The following is an 18,718-nucleotide window of genomic DNA, read 5'->3' on the forward strand; positions in this document are numbered from 1 at the left end:
AGTCAATTGCAGAACTCCTATTGAATTCGGTGGGGCCGGGATTTTATTTTCTCTCTGTGTGTATGTGTGTATACGTCACTGCGGATCGTTTGGGTTCTGTTTTTTTTGAAAAGAGCCTCGTTCTAACGAGCTTTCTCCTTTATTTCAATAAAAGATAGAATTTGCTTTGAGTAACAGAGAAGGGATTTGAAAGCGAGCGGGTTTAGACGCACGCTGCTGATTTCTCTCATTCTCTGGCTCTTAAAAATCAGGGCTGTGGCACCACTGAGGGGTATCATGGCCATGATCTCAGTCCTTCAGGACTTTCTCACCCTGCTCAGAGCAGCACTGCCCGCCTGGCGCTGCGGGGCTGTTCAGCCCTCAGCTGTACCAGCGTCGGTCTGGAAGAGCTGGGGACAAAATCCGCGTGGATCTTTTTCCACTTTCTCCGTCAACTCTTTTACTGCTTTGTTCTGCCATCTTTTCCTTGTGAAAAAGTGGCCTAAATCAGGACGGTAGCCTTGGTTTTATATTGCTCCCCTCCCTTTTAGTTTATCTTTTTTTTTTTTTTTTTTTTTTTTTTTTTTTTTCCTAATGAACTCTCACTGAAAAGTTTTCCGGATTGCTGGATGCACTTGTAGGCTTGGAATGAGCGGGATGTGCTCAGTGCACTCATTTCTATGTGCTGGCAAGTGGTGTACTGCATTTGATTTAACATTTTATGCGGCTTTATGTAAATAGAAGAAAGGTAGCTTCATAGTTTGACACCAGTTTTTTAGGGCCTGATTTTGAGATAGGTTTGTGCGTGAGCCGTCGTTACTCATCGGGACTTCTGACAGAAAGGGCACTTCCATGAGAAACGGTTTACAAACATAAGTTGAATTTTGTGGGGTAATATTTAAGGTCTTTGAGGGGAGAAGAAGACCTGTTTTGAAAGATGAGATGCGCTGAAGTCAAAGCTACGGGAACAAATAAAAAAGAAAAACAACGTCTATAATTTTCATTTCCTTTGCTAATGTTTTGTTGTGCCACTGCGATGTGTATTTGCAGGCTTATTTTTAGCCCTGCTGTGGTCTAAGTTTATCCGCTGTAACTTTCACTTTATCTCTCATTAATGTGATCCCTATATGACAAAACTGTGGCGGTGTTTGGGCGATGTGGGCTCCTAAGTGTCACTCTGTGCCGAAGCCCCAACATTAATTAACAGAAACGTTCGGATAGTTTTGTGAAAAGAGTATTTTTTCCAATCTTAAATATTTTCACCACGGTAACACTGCAGACCCTTCCTGTAAATATACTTCTGGTTGCTATAAAGATGTGAAACTTCATCAGTTCCTGTTTCCTTTTTGCAACTAATTGTAGAATTGGTGTTTTAGATCAGTGCTGTCTGGAAGATGGTAGAGGATCTATAATGCTCCCAGGTGGCGGCTGTTCATGGAGGCGAACAGTTGGTGCTTTGCACACTCGTTTGCACAAACAAACTGGGAAATAGGAATAGGAGTTGGGGGTGAGAAATGAGCTCGGCAGTTCCTTTTGCTTCCTCAAATTTCCTAGAAATTCCTGGAGGAATAGGATATACGGAAGGACCCACACTTAATGGTGAGAAACCACAGTGTGCATGGGTGCAATATTAGTAGTCAAATGCAAACAAAGTGGAAAGCAAATCCTTAACGCAGACGAAGGCAGAAGAATGTCATGCACGAAAAGAAGGGATCACTGATGTTAAACACAACAGACAAGGTGATTATGTACCACAGTGTTGACTCTGCCCGTTCATTATTGCTATTTAGTTGAGTTATTTAAGCGGGTACCTGGAGGTTAAGTAAGCATAGCAGCAGGAAGAGAAGAGGAAAGGAGAGAGGAGGGGAAAAAAGAAAGTAGGATTTGTGTTCTGCTCGGTCATTCCTAGTGCTCCCTTCACTTCGGTGGCAGTAGACTGGGTCATTTTGTTTTAGTGTTTGAAAGCCTAAGAAGCATGGGTCAAGCTCTGTAGTCTGCTCCTAGGTGCCGTGTTGTGCTGTGCCATGGTGAATGGGAATCCAGAGCAGAATATTCTTGGATTATTTGTTGATTAAGTCCAACAAGGGTGCTGAGCTTCCTCTGTCCTAGTTGAGTGGATCTCGATGCTGGCTTTCCTGGAGTCTTTGTGATGTCCCAACTGACCCCATCAGCTGTGGTCCTTTGGTTTCCCCAGTTTGGGCTAGAAGCTTCATCCCATCTTACCATTTAATGGAAAGAAATGAGGAATTTCTGAAATAGTCACACATCTCGATGTCTGTTGGTGCAGACACCTTCCCTGCAGTAGCTCTCGGGTATGGATGGGAGAGCACCTCCTGCTGTGACCCAGCCTGGCCCTTGCTGGTGGCGGTGCTGTGAGGGCTTGGTGTGTCCCTGACACCCACTGCTGTGTCCCATTTGTGGGAGTGCTGGGTTCACAGCGTATCTTTCTGCTGGGACATAGGGCAGGGGAGTTGAGCTCTTGGGTTTTGAGGGAATGATAGTAGTTAAACTGAAGTGAAACAGTTATAACTAGTGAATGTAACAGGGATGTTCCTAATGTTATTTGTGGAAATACTAAAGAATTTTATAATGCATGAAATTCATACTGTGTTTTACTATTAAGATGGTGTTAAAAATCAGCTCATGCTTCTGCAGATTTGCATGTCCCAAGAGCCATGCCTCTACTGTAGGTGCAGCACCTCTTACCTTTAGCAGATTATATTTGCTAGGACTGCAGAAGCAGCACATGGTCCCACTTCGTCATATATTAAGACACTTTATTTTTTCTCATTAGTATTTTCCACACTTCCATGTTAAAATTGTCCCACTCTGCAAAATGTATTTCCTCCGCGTGATACAATTAGAAAAATATCCGTTTAGTTACTAATTTGCTGTTAGCTTTACAGACACCCATATCAGTTGTAATTTTATCTGCAGGGTTTGTTTCCCAGTTTCCTCCTCCTGCACCAGCATCTGGGAGGCTGTTGTGGTCCCACTGCAGCACGGTGCAGAGCTGCTGCTGCCTGCAGCCTCGTTCCCACCCCCCCAGGCTCTGCCACAGATCCCAGCTTCAGGCTGTGGCAGCCCAAAAGAGTTAGGAACCTCTCAAAATTTGCCACTGTAAAGGCAGTTTCTTTTCTGTCTTGCTTTGCTGCTGGGGACAGCCCAGGGTAGGTGCCCAGCTGTCCGCATTTTGTAGGGTGAGCCAAGCAGAAAGAAACCAGGGCTGTGTGGGTGGGCAGAAAGCAAAACTCCATCCCAATCCAATGGGAGCTCTCTGGTGTGAGCAGTAACCCGGGATGTGTGTAAGGCCGATCTCTCACCGTTGCTCTGTGTGCTGCTGCTGGGAGGGCTGCAGAAATCAGCCCTTCTTGCTGGGTGCATATGCTGTCCTTCCACAGCTTCGACTCGAAGGATTCTCCCCGTGCTGTCTCAGAGTCAGTTTCCCAGGCTGGTTATCCATCCCTATTTGTTTTGGTGCCCTCTCACAGGGCCTGCCTCTCGCTTATTTATATCCTTGTAACTCCGGAGCTGCTCGGCATCTCGAGGCACAGGATCAGGCCTGAGCACTTCCAGGAGCTACCAGCAAAATGCCCGGGTTGCGCAGTGTGCAGCTTTTGGAATTAAAAATGCATGAGCTCTTGCTCTGTCTCTCTTTCTCTCTCTCTCTCTCTTTTTTTCTTTCTTTCTTTCTATTTTTTTTTTTTTTTTAATGAATAGAGCCCAAAGTATGCCAAGCTTTGCTGTTTTTTATTTTTTTACTTCCCTTCCTTTCTTTTAATGCTATTAGGTTTATATTTTATTCGGAATTGAAAAGAAAATTGTGGTTGTCTTGACTACTAAAAAAAAACCCATCCTACACACAGCTTGAGGGATGTGCAGAAGAGAGGAGGGAATTTAGCAGTTCCCAGCTCAGTTGTTCCCAAACACAGACCTCAGGCAGGTTTGGCCGCTGCTGGCCCTGTGCACTCGGCAGCCACAAAGCTGTTTTTTCTTTTCTCCCAACAAAATGTGACTAAAAATGTGTTTTCTTTCTAGGCGATAGTATATGAAGGCCAAGACAAGAACCCCGAAATGTGCCGAGTTCTGCTCACGCATGAAATAATGTGCAGGTAAGAGATACCCTGCTTCCCCCTAATTAGTGATGAAAAGATGAATCTGTCTCTCAAAATCTAGGTTGAACCTGTGGCTATTTTAGGACTCAAATTTATCTTTCTCGCATTAAACAATCCCAAAATAACACGGTCCAGTGTGTGTAATTAGTAGCAAGGTCTCCATCGCCACAGCAGTTTTCAATTGATAAAGTTTTCTTTAGCCGTGCTATGGGGTTGCATTTAGGCCTCGTGGCCTACAAAAGCGGGCTCACCAAAATTAATAGTTAATTATAGAACTGTAGTCTTTCTCTGCTCCCAATTCCCAAGCAAATGATGAAGTTTGCTCTCCCACCAAGATGACAAAACAGTTGTTCTGGTGTTTCTGGCCTAACAGGCAGCCAGGGCGTTTCCCGCCTGCCTGGGCCTAGCAGGTCGTGCTCCGCCACCCCACAGGCCGCTGTTTGTTGATGCCCTCCATACACACAGATCTGGCTCTCCCCATGCCCTGCTCCCCCAGAGGTGCCTGCCTGGGGCTGGCACTTAAATCTGAGACAGTGGGATGAATTCTTCTTCAGCTCCTTTCTGCTGGCAGCGGTAGGTGAAGCCTGCTATGTTCCTTCACAGCATCTTCTCCCATAGCCCTCCGGCACCCAGGAGAGCTTGACCTTGCAGTCTCATTAAAGTTAGTGGGTGTTTTTGCGTGTCTGAAAAACTCATTTGTTACATGTTATTCGATGGCAGAAAATAATTCCCTGGTGGAAGATGAGCCGTTCTTGCATAAGCTCATTGTTACAATCAGTTGTTTTAAGACTGTAAAAATGCCATTGCATGCATTGTAACTTTTACAAAACACATTTACTAAAAAGGAGTAACTTGAGGGGAAAAGCTGGTACCCACTTCTAAGAGAAAAAACTTGGATGAGGGTTTCCTGGTGGGGGAGAGTCTTAGACAAAGTATTCAGATGGAAACTTCTCTGCTGGTTGATGTTTTTTCCCTTTATTCTTTGGAATCTGCGTGTTTTGTGCTTCCCAACGGCTGCTGTCTGATAAAACCCAGCTTGAGGGCAGAGCTCTGTGATGCCACTCTCCTTGCATTGCCAGCTCGGGTGGAACCCCACACAGCTTGCAGGATTTGGGGGACTTCAGTTTCCATATCCTATTTTTCTAGGCTACTTTGTTCAGCAGGTTTGGCTTTGGGAAACCAGAGATAACCCTTTCCAGCCTCAGCTCTCTCTGAGAGGTCACAAGCTGCTGATGCTGGGAGCTGTGGCATGGCTTTGTTTGAGGGCTCCTGACCAGTCCTCCCTTTCCCAATGGAAAGCCCAGCCGCACTGACAACCTGTAATTCTACTAAAACTCATTGGCCCAATTAGCTCCACTTTCACACTAGATACCTAGCTAGGAACAATTTGTGGAAATATTAAAGGAGGCCCCTGACCTGATAAGACTGAAATGCATGCTTTGCTTTTCTTGTGGAAGTAGCCCAGTGGAACAGTAAGTAAAATTAAGCACATGCTGAAGTGCCTGCAGTGTCAGGGCCTGAATGTGCTGGTAGCCTCACGTAGTGTGCCCTGTTGGTTCTTAGACTGCAAGGTTTGGAGGTGGAAATAATGTGGGTATCTAGGTGAGCATCCAGACTTCAGGGGGGGCTGAGCACACACACTCAGCCTGCAGCATCTCTTTCTGCAGCCAGCCCTTGTTCCAGATCCATGCCATGCAATGCCCCCAGTCAGCTCTGGGACATTCACTGAGCCCACGTATAACCCTAAAAATTCCCTCTCTAATCCATTAATTTTCTTATAAATACTTCAGAAACACAAAGATTAATAAGTAATCTGAAAACTTCAGATAGAGGGCTGAGTTTTAACCAGATCTATGTTAAAGATGAACAGCCTTGTCAATATTGTTTAACCGAGGTAAAATTATTTCCATTCTGTGGATATGTAAAGCTGTGCTATGCCATTTGAAGCAGCTTTTCTCTTTATTTAAGCACTTTGTACTTTTTTCAGTTGTAAAATTTGCTCTATCAGGAGACCTGTTCCTCTCAGATTTGTTTGCTGCCAGCCCTGGCTTTGTGTTCCTAAACATAAGTTGTCAGGGCAGCAAAAATATCCGACTGTGGTGTAGGCATGGTGTGACTGCTGGGGTGGGGGAGATGCATTCAAATATCTTACAGCTCACATTAGATATTCCCCATTTCCTCTTCTGCCTATACGTTTGTAAGAGGGTGCTGTTTGTTTACCAGGCCGCTTGACCCTATTGCACAAATCTGTCATCTATTGTGCTGCTAAAACTCTTTTAAATTGCAAATCTGATGCTCTTTAGGGGTCTAGAAAGGGGGGGAGAAAAATCTCTCTCCACACCATTCTGTTTCTCTTGATTTCTTGCCTGTTGTAAGTGGAAGTTGGGATGTGCTGAATTTGCACCAGGGGTGCAAATACAGCCTCAATTATAAGCATAAAATTAGAGTCTGTTCCCCATTAATCAGTCCAGCTAATTGCTATGCACTACCATTAGCCATATGGTGTGAAAGACAGCTTGCTCTCCCTAAGATGAAATTTCTTCATTTCAGACATGAAATAGTGAGGGCTCTGTATTTTAAAATAGCTTGTTTTAGATGTTTAATTTCTAAACAACTTTCAGCAGTGCTTTCTATCAAGGCTAACTGCACAATAAAACTTTGCATTTATGTGACAAAGCTGGGTATTTATAGGATACTCCAACTACAGAGAAGACAAAGAATTCAAATGTACAGGAGTCCTGGCTGTGGTAGGGATGCAGATCTGAGGTTGGCTTCAGGTGTTTGTTTGTTGATTTCGAAGAGGTTCATTGTGTTTTGTCAAATATCAAATCCATGCTGATGGTGAAAATGTTAATAGCTGGGGAGAATTCACAGCCTCGGTGGAATTTATTGGCATTGTAGGCAGCGTGGGGAGGGACATCTATAGTTAATATTGCCTCAACAATTTCCATTATGAAACCTTCAGTGGCTTACAGCTTTGCCAGACTTAAACTGTTCTGGCTGAAATGTCCTTTGCAGGGTGTCAGCCTGAGGCTGACTTTCTTTGGAAAGTTTCAGCTCTAATGGTTCAGCGATTTCTGAGAATGAGGTTGGAGTAAAATATGGTTTTTGTCTTTGCGACATAAAGCCTTACAGCTGTTTTGTCGAGGAGCCCTTGCACCTTTATGCCTGGCTGGGGCAGGAGCTGCAGCCCACCTCACCAGGAGCTGCTGTGGTCTGTCCCATGCGGGCTCACTAACGACTTGTTAGAGCCTGGCAATAAGTGATCAGAAAGTCGCGTTTGTGCTGGCCGTGTGCCATAGCCCCGTAATTTCTCATTGTTCATTGTCCCCGCAGAAAGCTGGAGTGCGTGGATACACAAAGCAGGGCTCCTCTGGCCTGTGATGCTTCTGGCTGCTGTGCTGGGTTTGAGAGAGGGAGGGTTTTGGGGTGCAGGATAGTGGGGTGAGGCCATGGATGTGCCAGTGGTGGGGATAGAGATGCTCCAGTATGAAGAAGGGTGAGGACAAAGGCAGTGACAAAAGCAGGGAGCAGTGGAGGTCTGCAAAGAGGCATGATGGGGATGGTGAGGAAGGTGGAGGAAAGAATGGGGAAAACCCATCGTGGTACAGCATGGCAAGGGCCTGTGTTGCTATTGAGGGCTATTTGCTTTAAAAACGAACCAAGCAATCTCTGAGCCAAGTCATTTTTTTGCAGAGTTTTACACCCCCTCCCCCCCTTATTTTTATTTTTCCCTCTCTCAAACTGCTTTAAATCAGACACAATCTCATCCCTAAAGACACAGTGCCTGAGCTCTGGCTCCCTGTCCTGCCCAGGGGGGGACACCCCACAGGGCCAGCCAGGAGCTGGCACTTGGCATCAATCCCTGCACCTCCCAAGCACGCAGGGAGCTGAGGGCTTCTCAGTGACTCAGAGAAACTCCTGGGAGTTCTTGAATTCCTTCAGGGAAAGGCGCTGAATGTTTAGGCACTTCTTTCTCCCCCTTCCCTCCCCCCCCCATGTGTTCAGTAGATGCTAAAAGCCAAAGCTTTCGAAGCAAGTTGAGTGCTTCTTGTACCATGAGGAGGGATCTAAAACTCAGGGTTGGTGTGATGCCATGATTGTCTGCATAGAAAAATGAGAGTGGATGAGGCCTCAAATTCTGCTTGGGAGGGAGAAAAAAAATATTAAGAATTAAAAAAAAAAGAAAAAAAGAAAAAGGCAAACAAAGGTCTGATTTCTTGCTATGGCTCTGGTCTGTTGACACCTGAGCCATGCAAGAAGGCCACTCCATGAACAGCCCCATGGCTTTGCTATCCGTACTGGACTGTCCCTAGCAGCTGGCTTGTACCTTTCCTGCTTGGGTCTGAAGCATTCCTGAACCTGGGAGCATCCAACAAAGGTGCTGGGGATGCTGGGGTCCCTCCCAGTGCAATGGGGAGCCTGGGAACCTTTGCTCGCCTGAGTGAGTGTGGCAATTTCTGTCCCTGCAGTCTGCTGGGAGAATGTCAGGACTAGCCCTGATTCACTTCAGTCACAAGAACTGCATTGTCTTAACTTGTGCCAACTCTGTTTCTAATTACATTTTAATCATTTAAAAATGATTAGCAGTTTTTATTGCCTTGTTTGTGGGTAAATTTTCTCACCCCACACATTCTCGTTGCACTCCAATGACAAGTCCTTTTATAGGCAAAAAAGCCCCCCGAACGTCCACATGACTATTTACCTACAGCATATTTTATTCCTTCCTAAATTTTAATGCTTTCTGGGTGCCAAGGCTCTCGCATTTATTTTTGTGGATCAATTGTGGTATTGTGCTGTAAAATTAAGCAGTTTTTTTTGGCAGTCCTAAACAATGTAACTTCCACCGAAATGAAGATACCGCACATGTGTTAACTGAGAGAAGTTTCGGTCCTGAATAGTTGCCTTGAAGCTTTCTGCGGTGAAAAGAGTTATGTATTTTCCTCTCTTTGAAAACAAAAATTTATTATTTTTTTTGAGACCATGTTTAAACAGGCTGTTTTTTTTAAAAGGTTCCCCCTCCCCTTCTTTTTTTTTTTTGTTATCTTTACTGTGGTTACTTGCTTTATTGCTAATCTTGGTGGGTAACTGTATATTATTCACTCTATTGTTCAACAGCACAAGAGAACCTTTGTCATGCTCCCGACAGGGCTATTTATATAGCATGGCACTTCTGAGGGCTTCTTACTGCTCCCATGTTCTTCCACCTTCCAGGGAAAGGAAAATAGTCCATTGGCATGGGAGGGTGAGCAGAGGGGTCCCGAGATACTGCTTGGAGTGAGCATGGTGCTCTGCAAAGCTGTGGCTGAGGTTCACCAAGTAGTTTGGTAGTGGCATGGTGTGCCTGGATCTAGTCAGGGAGAGCCAGGAGGTGGCCCCATGCCCTGTTAATTGGTGCCATCCCCACCTCCTCATGCTGTGGGTCCCTGCTCCTGTCCCCAAGGTCTCTGCAGCCCCGTGGGAGTTTCTTGGGCTTCACCCAGTGGATTCCTGCATGAGCCAAGCTCCAATTGCCATACCTCTTTCTGACAAGGGCTCATCCCAAACAACAACTCAACATCTCTGTGCAAGCAACGAGCTCCCTTAGCTTAAAACCTGAGCCTGCAGCTAGCAATGGAGCAGGGCTTTGGCAGATGGATCTGGTGATACATGTTCCAGCTTCGTACCTGGCTCATGGTGCTCCACTAGCACAAGCAGTCATCAGTGTGCTCAGAAAAACAGGGGAAACAGGCACGCTCCCCTATAAAAAGCCAGTGGTGTTTGCATTGTAGCTCCCCTCTTAACAATGATATTTCTTAGAAGGAGAGTCATTGCACTTCTGGACATCGGGGGGAGGCTACAGCTCTGTAAAAAGAGGAGTACTGGTGTAGCCACGTAATGGAAGGACCAAGCAAATGTTAAAAGCTGTGTTCAGGGAAGAAAAAAACACCTTGTTCTGTGTGCACACATAAATGGGCCAACTACTAAATCCTTTGGAAAAGAGACCACAAATAGGCTGTTTCGGATGATCCTTGAATTATTATTTGCGAAGGGGGCAAAACCCCTCTCTTTTTATATTTTCCATTGCTAACCAGCTGTGCAAGAAGTTAAACATAGTAATTAACCCATATGTGACCCACTGTATTTGACTGATTTGCAGGCAGGGACGGCGCGGTAACTCTAGCCGGCAATTTGAACCCGCCGTGTTCGTAATGATGATTTTACAGTGTAATGGTCGCACTAAATCCTTTCACTTTTGCTCTGCAGCCGCTGTTGTGACAAGAAAAGCTGTGGCAACAGAAATGAGACTCCATCAGATCCAGTGATAATTGACAGGTAAGGACTGCTATTGTTTCCTTCGATTTTCTTTCTGTTTTGTTTTGTTTTTTTTTTCCTCCCCTCCTCATTATAATGAAACACCTGCCCTGTCTTGCTAATGGGGAAGAATTAGGAGTAGATGCGGATGAAATTTTGTTTTTGATACCAAATTAGTTGTGCTTTGCAACTGTGATCGCCGTGGCAGGGCCATATGGAGGCTAACAGAGCGACCTGCTCGTTGGAGGGCTCCCGTGCTTGCAGACTGATTCATGTGCATAAAGAGGAGATTTTTCTTTCTGACTTTCTGTGGCTCAATTCACATGCTGTGCCAGGGAAGCTTCAGGAATAAAATAATAATAGTTTGTGATTTATGAAATGTGGTTGGGTGCTTATAAATATTTAACTTTTATTTGAAAAATGTTTGAATCATTATCACTTTTAGCTACAGTAGTTCTGTTGGATGCAATCCATCTACATTTTAAGGTTTTTATTTATGCATAAAAACAGTTAAAAAAAATAGATCTGCAAACTAAGGGTTTTTTCCCCTGTTATTTTCTTTCGTTGGAATACTATTTTGACTGTATTGTCAGTTGATTAATTCATTTTTGCCTGCCTTAATTATTGTGCTTTTAAACAGATCCATATTGCTAATCTGACATCACCGAGTAAATCACTGTAGTACAATGCATCTATTTTAGTTGCTCTGAGCCATGGATAGTTTCTGTGCTTGCAAATTATGCAAAATGGCACCAAATAGTCATTTTTACATTTTAATCGTCAAAATTCCTTGTACAAAGCCACGTGTAATGACCAGGTTATTATGCAGCATTACTCTATGAGAGTTAAATGGCCATGAAGTACTGAATCTGTCTGTCATCAGCTGGGGAAAGCAATACTGCTGCACTAATCTGTGCATGCAGGGACCCTGAAGGGAAGCTGTCTGTGCATATGGGAGCGAACGTAGAGCAGTGTGCTTCTCCTAGCATTATTGTCTGAGCTCATGTTTGCTGTATTAGGTTCAAAGTACCTTCTGTGCCAGTGTGGGTGTTTGTTATAAAAGAAAAGGTGAAGGCGTTTTGTGTGCGGAGCGCCATGCGGGAGGGATGGGGATAGCAGAGCCTGGCCAGGCACTGTGCTTCTGCAGATTGTCAGATTTATAGTTCTTGCTTGAATTTGTTAAGAAAGTGCATATATTGGAAGCTTATGGCGGGTGTTTTGATTAGCTGTAATCAGTAATCCTGAGAATGTTTAAGTCTCAGAAGATATATCTACCTATTTTAACTAGGCGTATTTCCATCTTCCGTGAGCATTAAGTAGTACTGGGAAAGGAAGAGGGGGGGGGGGAAACCCAGCGAAATCTGTGCAGAGATATGTTTTATAAGCACGATGCAGAGTTGAACACTATAAACTTGGTGTTAGAGCGGCATTTCGAGTGACATGAAAGCTACAAAATTCACATGAATTTTTCATTGTACGGGAAAGTGAGATGTTAAGATGCTAATGGCAGGTTTACGGAAATATTTTGTTTAACTATCTAGTATGCAAAACTGCTAGTTGCAAATCACTTTAAATTATGAAAGCCAGAGATGCTGTCTGCTGCGTGCTTCTTAGGAAATGAGGGAAACTGTTACGTGAAAACACAGATTTAACTTTGTAACGGCGATCAATTTATCACTATTTACATACATTTATGCAAAAGGTACCAATTCTGAAGACTATATTTTAAACACAAGCTGAATGTAATTCAAAGCTCAGCATCCAAACCTTACCTCCTCACTCGTACTACAACGCATTTGGCTTGTGAATGGGTTAAGCTTTTAAGTTCTTCACTTGGTTTTAAATTGTGACTTTGATACAGAAGGTTGATATGACTGTGGTTTGAATAACATTTGATTTTGACCTGTTCCTGTGGGTTGCAATGGTATAAGAAATTTGACTCAGCAGTACTGTAATTAGCCCTCCCTGTGTTTTTGAAACAGGATTGTGTTACCTGGATTGCATTAGTGTGGCTTCTATTGTCGCCGCTTTGCATCTGTCCCAGTAGGGTACTTAAAACCTTTTCTTGGCCGGGGCTAGTTCAAACAATTTAGGCCAAATAAGTACGTGCTTTATACAGTTAGTGGCTTTAGCAATGCTTCTTGTGACATTTATCCTATTCATTTTTTCCCCCTTTTGGTTTGGAAAGGATGAAACAAGCTATGTGGGGTCTTTTTACCTTAAAATGAGTCCGTTAAGCACTAAAGCGCCTGCACGAGTCAGCACATGTGTTTAGTTGTACTCTATTGTCACTTCTGCATGCACACAATTTTAAAGTATTATGTCAATTGATACGCTAAGCCATATTTAGCTATTGTTATTTGCCTGTGAGCTTACAGAACTCATTTGCCATTTGGGCTAAAACACTCCCACATGCCTTGCAGTCTGATAAAGCCTCGCCTATGGATTTAATCTAACGCTCGCATCAAATCCTACCAGTCCACAGACTCTGACCTAACATAGAATTTAACGTAGAATCCATCTATGGGATTTTTGACGTATGTACTTACATGGAAATGCTATCCTCTTCTTCCATGCTGGAATACTGTTTTGGATTGATTAATTCTCTTTGATGAGGCTGGAGAAACTCGGGATAGAGAGGGCTCAGTCTTTGTGGTGGTTTAGCTAACTTGGCAAAGAGGCTCTTTGTCAACTTCAAAGTTACATGTGTTGCGTTCTTTTTCAAATCCTAGATGTATATGAAAAGTAAATCGCACGTTTTTATTTAATCAAAACGCGGGATTTAAAAAAAATAATAATCCATCACTGCGTTTGAAACAGGATATGACTTTATCCTCTGTAAAACTGCTTTATAGTTTGCCCTATTATAGTATCAGCGGATATAGCAGTGAAAGGGACCTAAAGAAATTCATACTCGTAGAGGGATCTCAATTTTCTCTGGAGAACAAAATAAATCTCTTCTGCTTATAGAGCAGTCATTTCAAGGAAGTTTCTTGGAAACCTGTGTGTTTCTGAATCATCTTAGCATAGCCTGTATATTTTATCACTAATCCGGTTACATGTGTTCAGATGAAGCTCTGATGAACAGGAACTCATTTTGAAAGGGATATTATTGTCACAGTACAAATGCACAATTCCTTCTACAAGTACAGTAGCAGGGCTGTATTGTAATCATACTTAAAGAAAACACAGAGCACTTCCTGTTATTAAATTAAATTCTAGATTGATTTAGCATTCAAATAGTAACTTGTATTTGAATTTAAAAGGTTTGCAATAAAATTCCTGTGAAGAAATTGAATAAATTGTAGTTTTATTACCACTCTGGATATCCCAGTGTCCTAACCTTTTTCCTTACAGTTATCTTAGTTCAATAAATAAAACCTCATTAGACTATTCCCATTTCAACGAGTTTATTAAATTTTACAGAAGTAATTAGCATAAGCTGTGCTAATTTTTCTGGAAGACTAATGAGAGAGCTTCCTAATTAGGTTTGCTTTGTAAGAATCAGAAAAGATGATAATGACAAAAGTCACACAGGGGAGAAAGTGGGGCTTTATAATATTCCTTGGTTCAGGAAAGAGGTTCTTCTCTCTCTGTTCTGCTCCGAACTTTTAAACCCAATTTACCCCTATGGGGGCCAGTATTTAGTGGTGTTACCCATGCTTGTGGGGGATTCCTTACCTTTTATGGCTGGATCCAGTAGACAGGAGTCTTATTGACTGATAAAATAGAAATAAGCACTGCAGCCCCAAATATAGTGGCAGAAAAGTCTCAGCATTGAGGATCATGCTCTGCCCACCATCCTAAAGCCTGAACCCTGTGTAGGGACAAGGTGCTGAAAACTGCCCTTGTGGCAACTGCTGCTCATCCCACATTCTGCTTCTTCCTAATGTACGTGAATAGACTTTAGCTGGTGACCTGAAATGAGCTTTGCTGATGTTTATTGGTATGGATGAGACCTACTTTAGGAACCTAACAACTGTCTTTCCCTTGGACATATGCCCTCATGTCAGCACGTGGGATTAGAGGATATCCTGAGTTGAAAGGGACCCAAAAGAGTTACTGAGTCCAAACCCCGGATCCACACAGAACCTCCCAAAACCCAAAACTTCTGTCTGAGAGCACAGTCATTCATTCATCTCGAGCAGCTCAGGGCCATGCCCACTGCCCTTTGCAGCCTGTTCCATGCCCATTGCCCTCTGGTGCAGAACCTTTCCCTCATGCTTATCTGTCCCTCCCCTGACACAGCTTCGAGCTGATCCTTCCAGCACTGTTGCTGCCACAGAGAGCAGAGCTCAGAGCTGTCATTCACTCCATATGAGGAGCTGTAGGGTGCCATGAGCTGCAGGATGCTATGTGCTGCCCAGGGGGTTGTGTGCCCCACAGTGACAGGGTGAGGGGCTCTGGCCCTGCTCTAGCAAGGCACTGATGCTCTTTGCATGACAGTCTGGATGCTGTGCCTGAGGAATAAGTTTCCTCTGGCTTCATAGGAGCAGCTGATGCATTTGCAGCGCTATCAGAACTCTTGACAGTGAAGCACAGGTGGGAACTTCTGGGCTGGAGGCTGTGATACCTTTGCAAGTTTATCAGGTGTGTTTTAATGTATGGCCTGCTGCAAGCATTTGAAAGACCTGTGCAATTCAACACCTGCCATAAGGATGCTCAGCTGTGCTGCCTGCACTCCCCAGCACTTCCATGTGCTGTGGCTGCTGAGGGAGCCAGCTTTCCTGCAGATGGTTTTGAGATCTTTCAGATCTCAACCTGAAACATTTTATGTTTGTGGGCAGGATTTCACTGTGCAGCGGCATGAAAAGAGGCGCGAATGAGTTTCAGGGTCTCCATTTTACCGCCTTACAAGTCGTTATGCAGTGGATCACGTTTTACAGGCCTGATCATCTTTTCACCCTAACAGGAGGTAAGAGGAAAAGTGACACTCTGGGCTGTATTGCTCTCACTGCATCCTCCACACACACATTTGTTGGGTGGATCTGTGGTGGTCAGCGTGTTGTGCAGCAGCTTTCTATGCCCAGTTGACCAGACTCTGTGGGGCAGGTGCTGCTGTCCTGCTCCCCCTGCTTGGAATGAGGCTGCAGGAATCTTGGGGTCACATCCCACCTTTGTCCTCTATCTGTGCTGGTAAACTCCTTGGGTCCCTGTGTAGGGTGATAGGATGGGCAGAAGTTGGTCTCCAGCATTTCCCTCAGTGCCTGGAGCTTGTGAAGGCAGACATTGCTGAGAGGGGATTCTAGGATTTGGTTGTGATTGATGCATCTGAAAAGCATTACCCTAAACATTAACCACATGACTTAGGCAGCCATAGGCACTTTGAGCTTCTGTGAGATAAATGGGAGACCGATCTGTAGATGCTTCTCACGCGGGGAATCAGAACGAAATGCTCACCCCTCTACAAGGGCTCCTAATGCGTGTGGTGTCTGTCCTCTTCCTAGTGAGGGAAACAGCAGAGCTAGGGATTACTTTACATGGGTGCTTGCAGAAAACTGTTGGTTTCAGTCTGTGTGTGTTGGTGCATACCTCTGCTGCTCCAAAATTCATTTATTTTGCTCTTGGGGTTAAGTGAACTTGGCCAGGGTCAAACCAGCTCCCTCTTATTGTTCGCTTGATTTCTCCTCCCCACTCCAAGTATTAGAATTTGTATATAATTTGAAATCTATTATGCAAAACCTTAATTTGTTCTCAGCTTCATTTTGGGAGGTTTGTGAATTTCTCAGAAAACCTGTTCTGAGTTTTCAGTTTGTTATAAACCCCCAAAGCAGGCAAGTTTTATGTGGTTTTGAGTTTCACTGCAAACATTTCACACTATTCTAATAGTTGCTTGCTTCTCTCTGTGATGTCTGCAGTCAGTGTTCGGGGCTTTATTTCGCAGTGATCTTCTGCCTGATTATTACTGTTTAATATCATAGCAGAGGCTTCTATTGCTTGGTGCCATCTCCAGGCAGGTAGATGAGCCCGTGTCTGAAGTAGCTCTTATGATGCTGCTTAAATATTCAATTTGAGATTTTTCTGTGGGCAACTAAAATACTTAGGCTTGCATTGAACTTCTGAGGATCAGGGAGGCTGACGATCAGATCAATTCCATTGCTTTTGGTGTGTGACTCTCACCTTTAGTTCTTACCCTGCAGTCCAGAGAAGTGACCTAAATGCCTGTGGGATGTTCTGGACTCCCCGTTAGGGATAGGTTCTCTGTTTATCAAGAGTTGGGGATCTTTTTTGGAGAGGAAATATGGGATTTTATTCATATGCATGTACTCACTGTTTCAGGTGTGGATAAATTTGCTATCCCCTCTCAACATCTGATTTTGCTGTTGCAATGGAGGCTCACATGTGACTAACTAAATAAAAGCAATAGTATTTGCAAAGCTCATCCTCAGTTTTAGTGCAGATTAGCTTGAATTGTTCTGAATGTGAAATACATATCTGACATCTATTGTGGTGTTTACCAGGGTGAACCAAACCAGGCTAAACTTTGTTCCCCCAAAGTTTAGGCTGATAAGAAGCTTTTTTGCTGTGAGCAGTCAGATGTTTTTGCCTCTCTAGCCACTGAAATGTATTCTTACAAGTAATTGGCCACATCTACCAAAATAACAACCCCAAATTCAAATTCACTTCTGCTGCTGGAAGTAAATAATTTAATACGTCAGCTAACTAATAAAGCTAAAAGAGAGGAAGAAATAATCAGGGTTACTGTGTAAATCGTGACTCAGATAACTTTCTAGAAATGGATTCACGCTGTCCACAGAGAGCAGCCAGTCCCTGTAGCTGTAATGGTAAATACTGCTATGAATTCTCTCTTTCCCCGTAGCATCGTGTTGTTTTTTTTTTGTAACAGTTCTGGAAAAGTACAGAAAAAAAACATACAAAGTTCCCAGTGTGCCCCATTAGCGACTTTGCATAGGTAGTTTGTGATCAGAATATGGTACTGTATCAAATGAGTGTTTACTTTTTCCTTTTGCTAAGGACAGTATTTTGGAGGTTCCTAAAGCAGAACGAATAATTTTCTGCCCACTTTTTAAAAATAGCGTTTGGAAGGAAGAGACGTGAAAACAAGTTTTCATGGTGCTGTTAATGTGTGATTTGTATGAAAATAGTTATTAAAAGGCTTTATTACAAGTCACTGAAATTACATACTGGACAGTAGTAAGGTGACCCAGATATAGAGCCTTTCAGTGCAGCCATTGAAGCACTATGAACAGTGTTGTTTTGTCTTTGGTTTCTTGCTGCCTCTAAAGGTGTAGGCAGATGAAGATAACTTTAAAAAGACCTATTTCTCCAATTACAAGCTTTTGTCCAAGAGAAGAAGAAAGATTATTATTTTTTTTTTTCCAGACTCACAGCATTCTCTCTAACAAATTCCCTCAATCTGACAAGAAGCCGAGCTTGGCAGCGGGCTGGGCTTGTTGCTTGGAGCTCCCATTGGAGCTGCCTGGTGCTCTGCATGGCTGTGGGATGGCTCAGGGGAGCAGTGGGGAGGGTGACTGTGCTGGTGTATTTTGGGATCTGGTTTTACTGTGTGGTGTGGGGGCAGCCCCCAGCAGGAGCCTGGCTGGGTTTGGTCCAGCTTTGTGCCGGCGCAGTGATGTCCAAAGTGGCATTCCTCAACTACTGCATCTTGCTAACCGGCTGAGGCACAATAGTTCTGTAATGTAATATAAAAAGTAATGGTGTTAGCTAACACATCCTTAATAAGATATTGTCCGCTGCTCTGCCATATGCTCCAGAGGAGGCTTTCCCTCTGTGGGGCTTTTGAGTTCTCTCAATAAGATTATTTCAAATACTCTAATCCTGAATCATTGACATGAATACAAAAGCCTAGTGACATCTAATAGATGCCTCTTAGCTTTGCTTTTCCTCTTGTTCCTTTCCTTTTTCTTCTCTTTTTACCTGACAAAAAGCTTACAGACACTTGGGCTCTGTCTCTCAGTACCAGCATGTGGGTCCCCTCGTGAAATATAAAGGAGGAAAAAGGGCTGACATAGGGCTGATAAGCCACAGAGCAAAGGACCATAGATTAAAAGTAAATGCCAGTAAATCCTACCCTGTACACTCAGTTATTCTTTTATTGTTTTCTTTAACTCTTTCAGTGCCATGCTGGGCCAGAAAGAGATGAAAAATGGGGTTTTAAAAAAAAAAAAGGTGCTGCTGCAATTCCATAGTGCCATAAGGTCTGAGAGCCTGATATACGTTGAGGTGTTCTTGGCTCTCCTCTCACCTTGACTTTCTCATTGGAATAGCAAACTGTTTCAGCTAATTGCATCATTTGATGTTTATATAATTTTTTGAAGATTAGCTTTTTTTTTTTTTTTTTTGCATAT

At 43.6% G+C, this 18,718-nt stretch overlaps 1 protein-coding gene across 13 annotated transcripts in view; it reads left to right on the top strand.

Annotated features, from left to right (window-relative positions):
* The window catches only part of EBF1 (EBF transcription factor 1), a 258,042-nt gene that overhangs the window by 15,408 nt on the left and 223,916 nt on the right, over positions 1-18,718 (top strand). For all 13 annotated transcript variants that reach the window (XM_085519284.1, XM_085519285.1, XM_015876220.3 and 10 more), the window contains 2 exons: positions 4,018-4,091; positions 10,341-10,409. In XM_085519284.1, coding sequence (XP_085375410.1) covers positions 4,018-4,091; positions 10,341-10,409 — 143 coding nt within the window. The remainder of the gene's footprint in view (positions 1-4,017; positions 4,092-10,340; positions 10,410-18,718) is intronic.

The sequence above is a fragment of the Coturnix japonica genome, chromosome 18 (assembly GCF_054131305.1).
Source record: "Coturnix japonica strain WE chromosome 18, WE-NBRP24, whole genome shotgun sequence".
Classification (NCBI taxonomy): domain Eukaryota; kingdom Metazoa; phylum Chordata; class Aves; order Galliformes; family Phasianidae; genus Coturnix; species Coturnix japonica.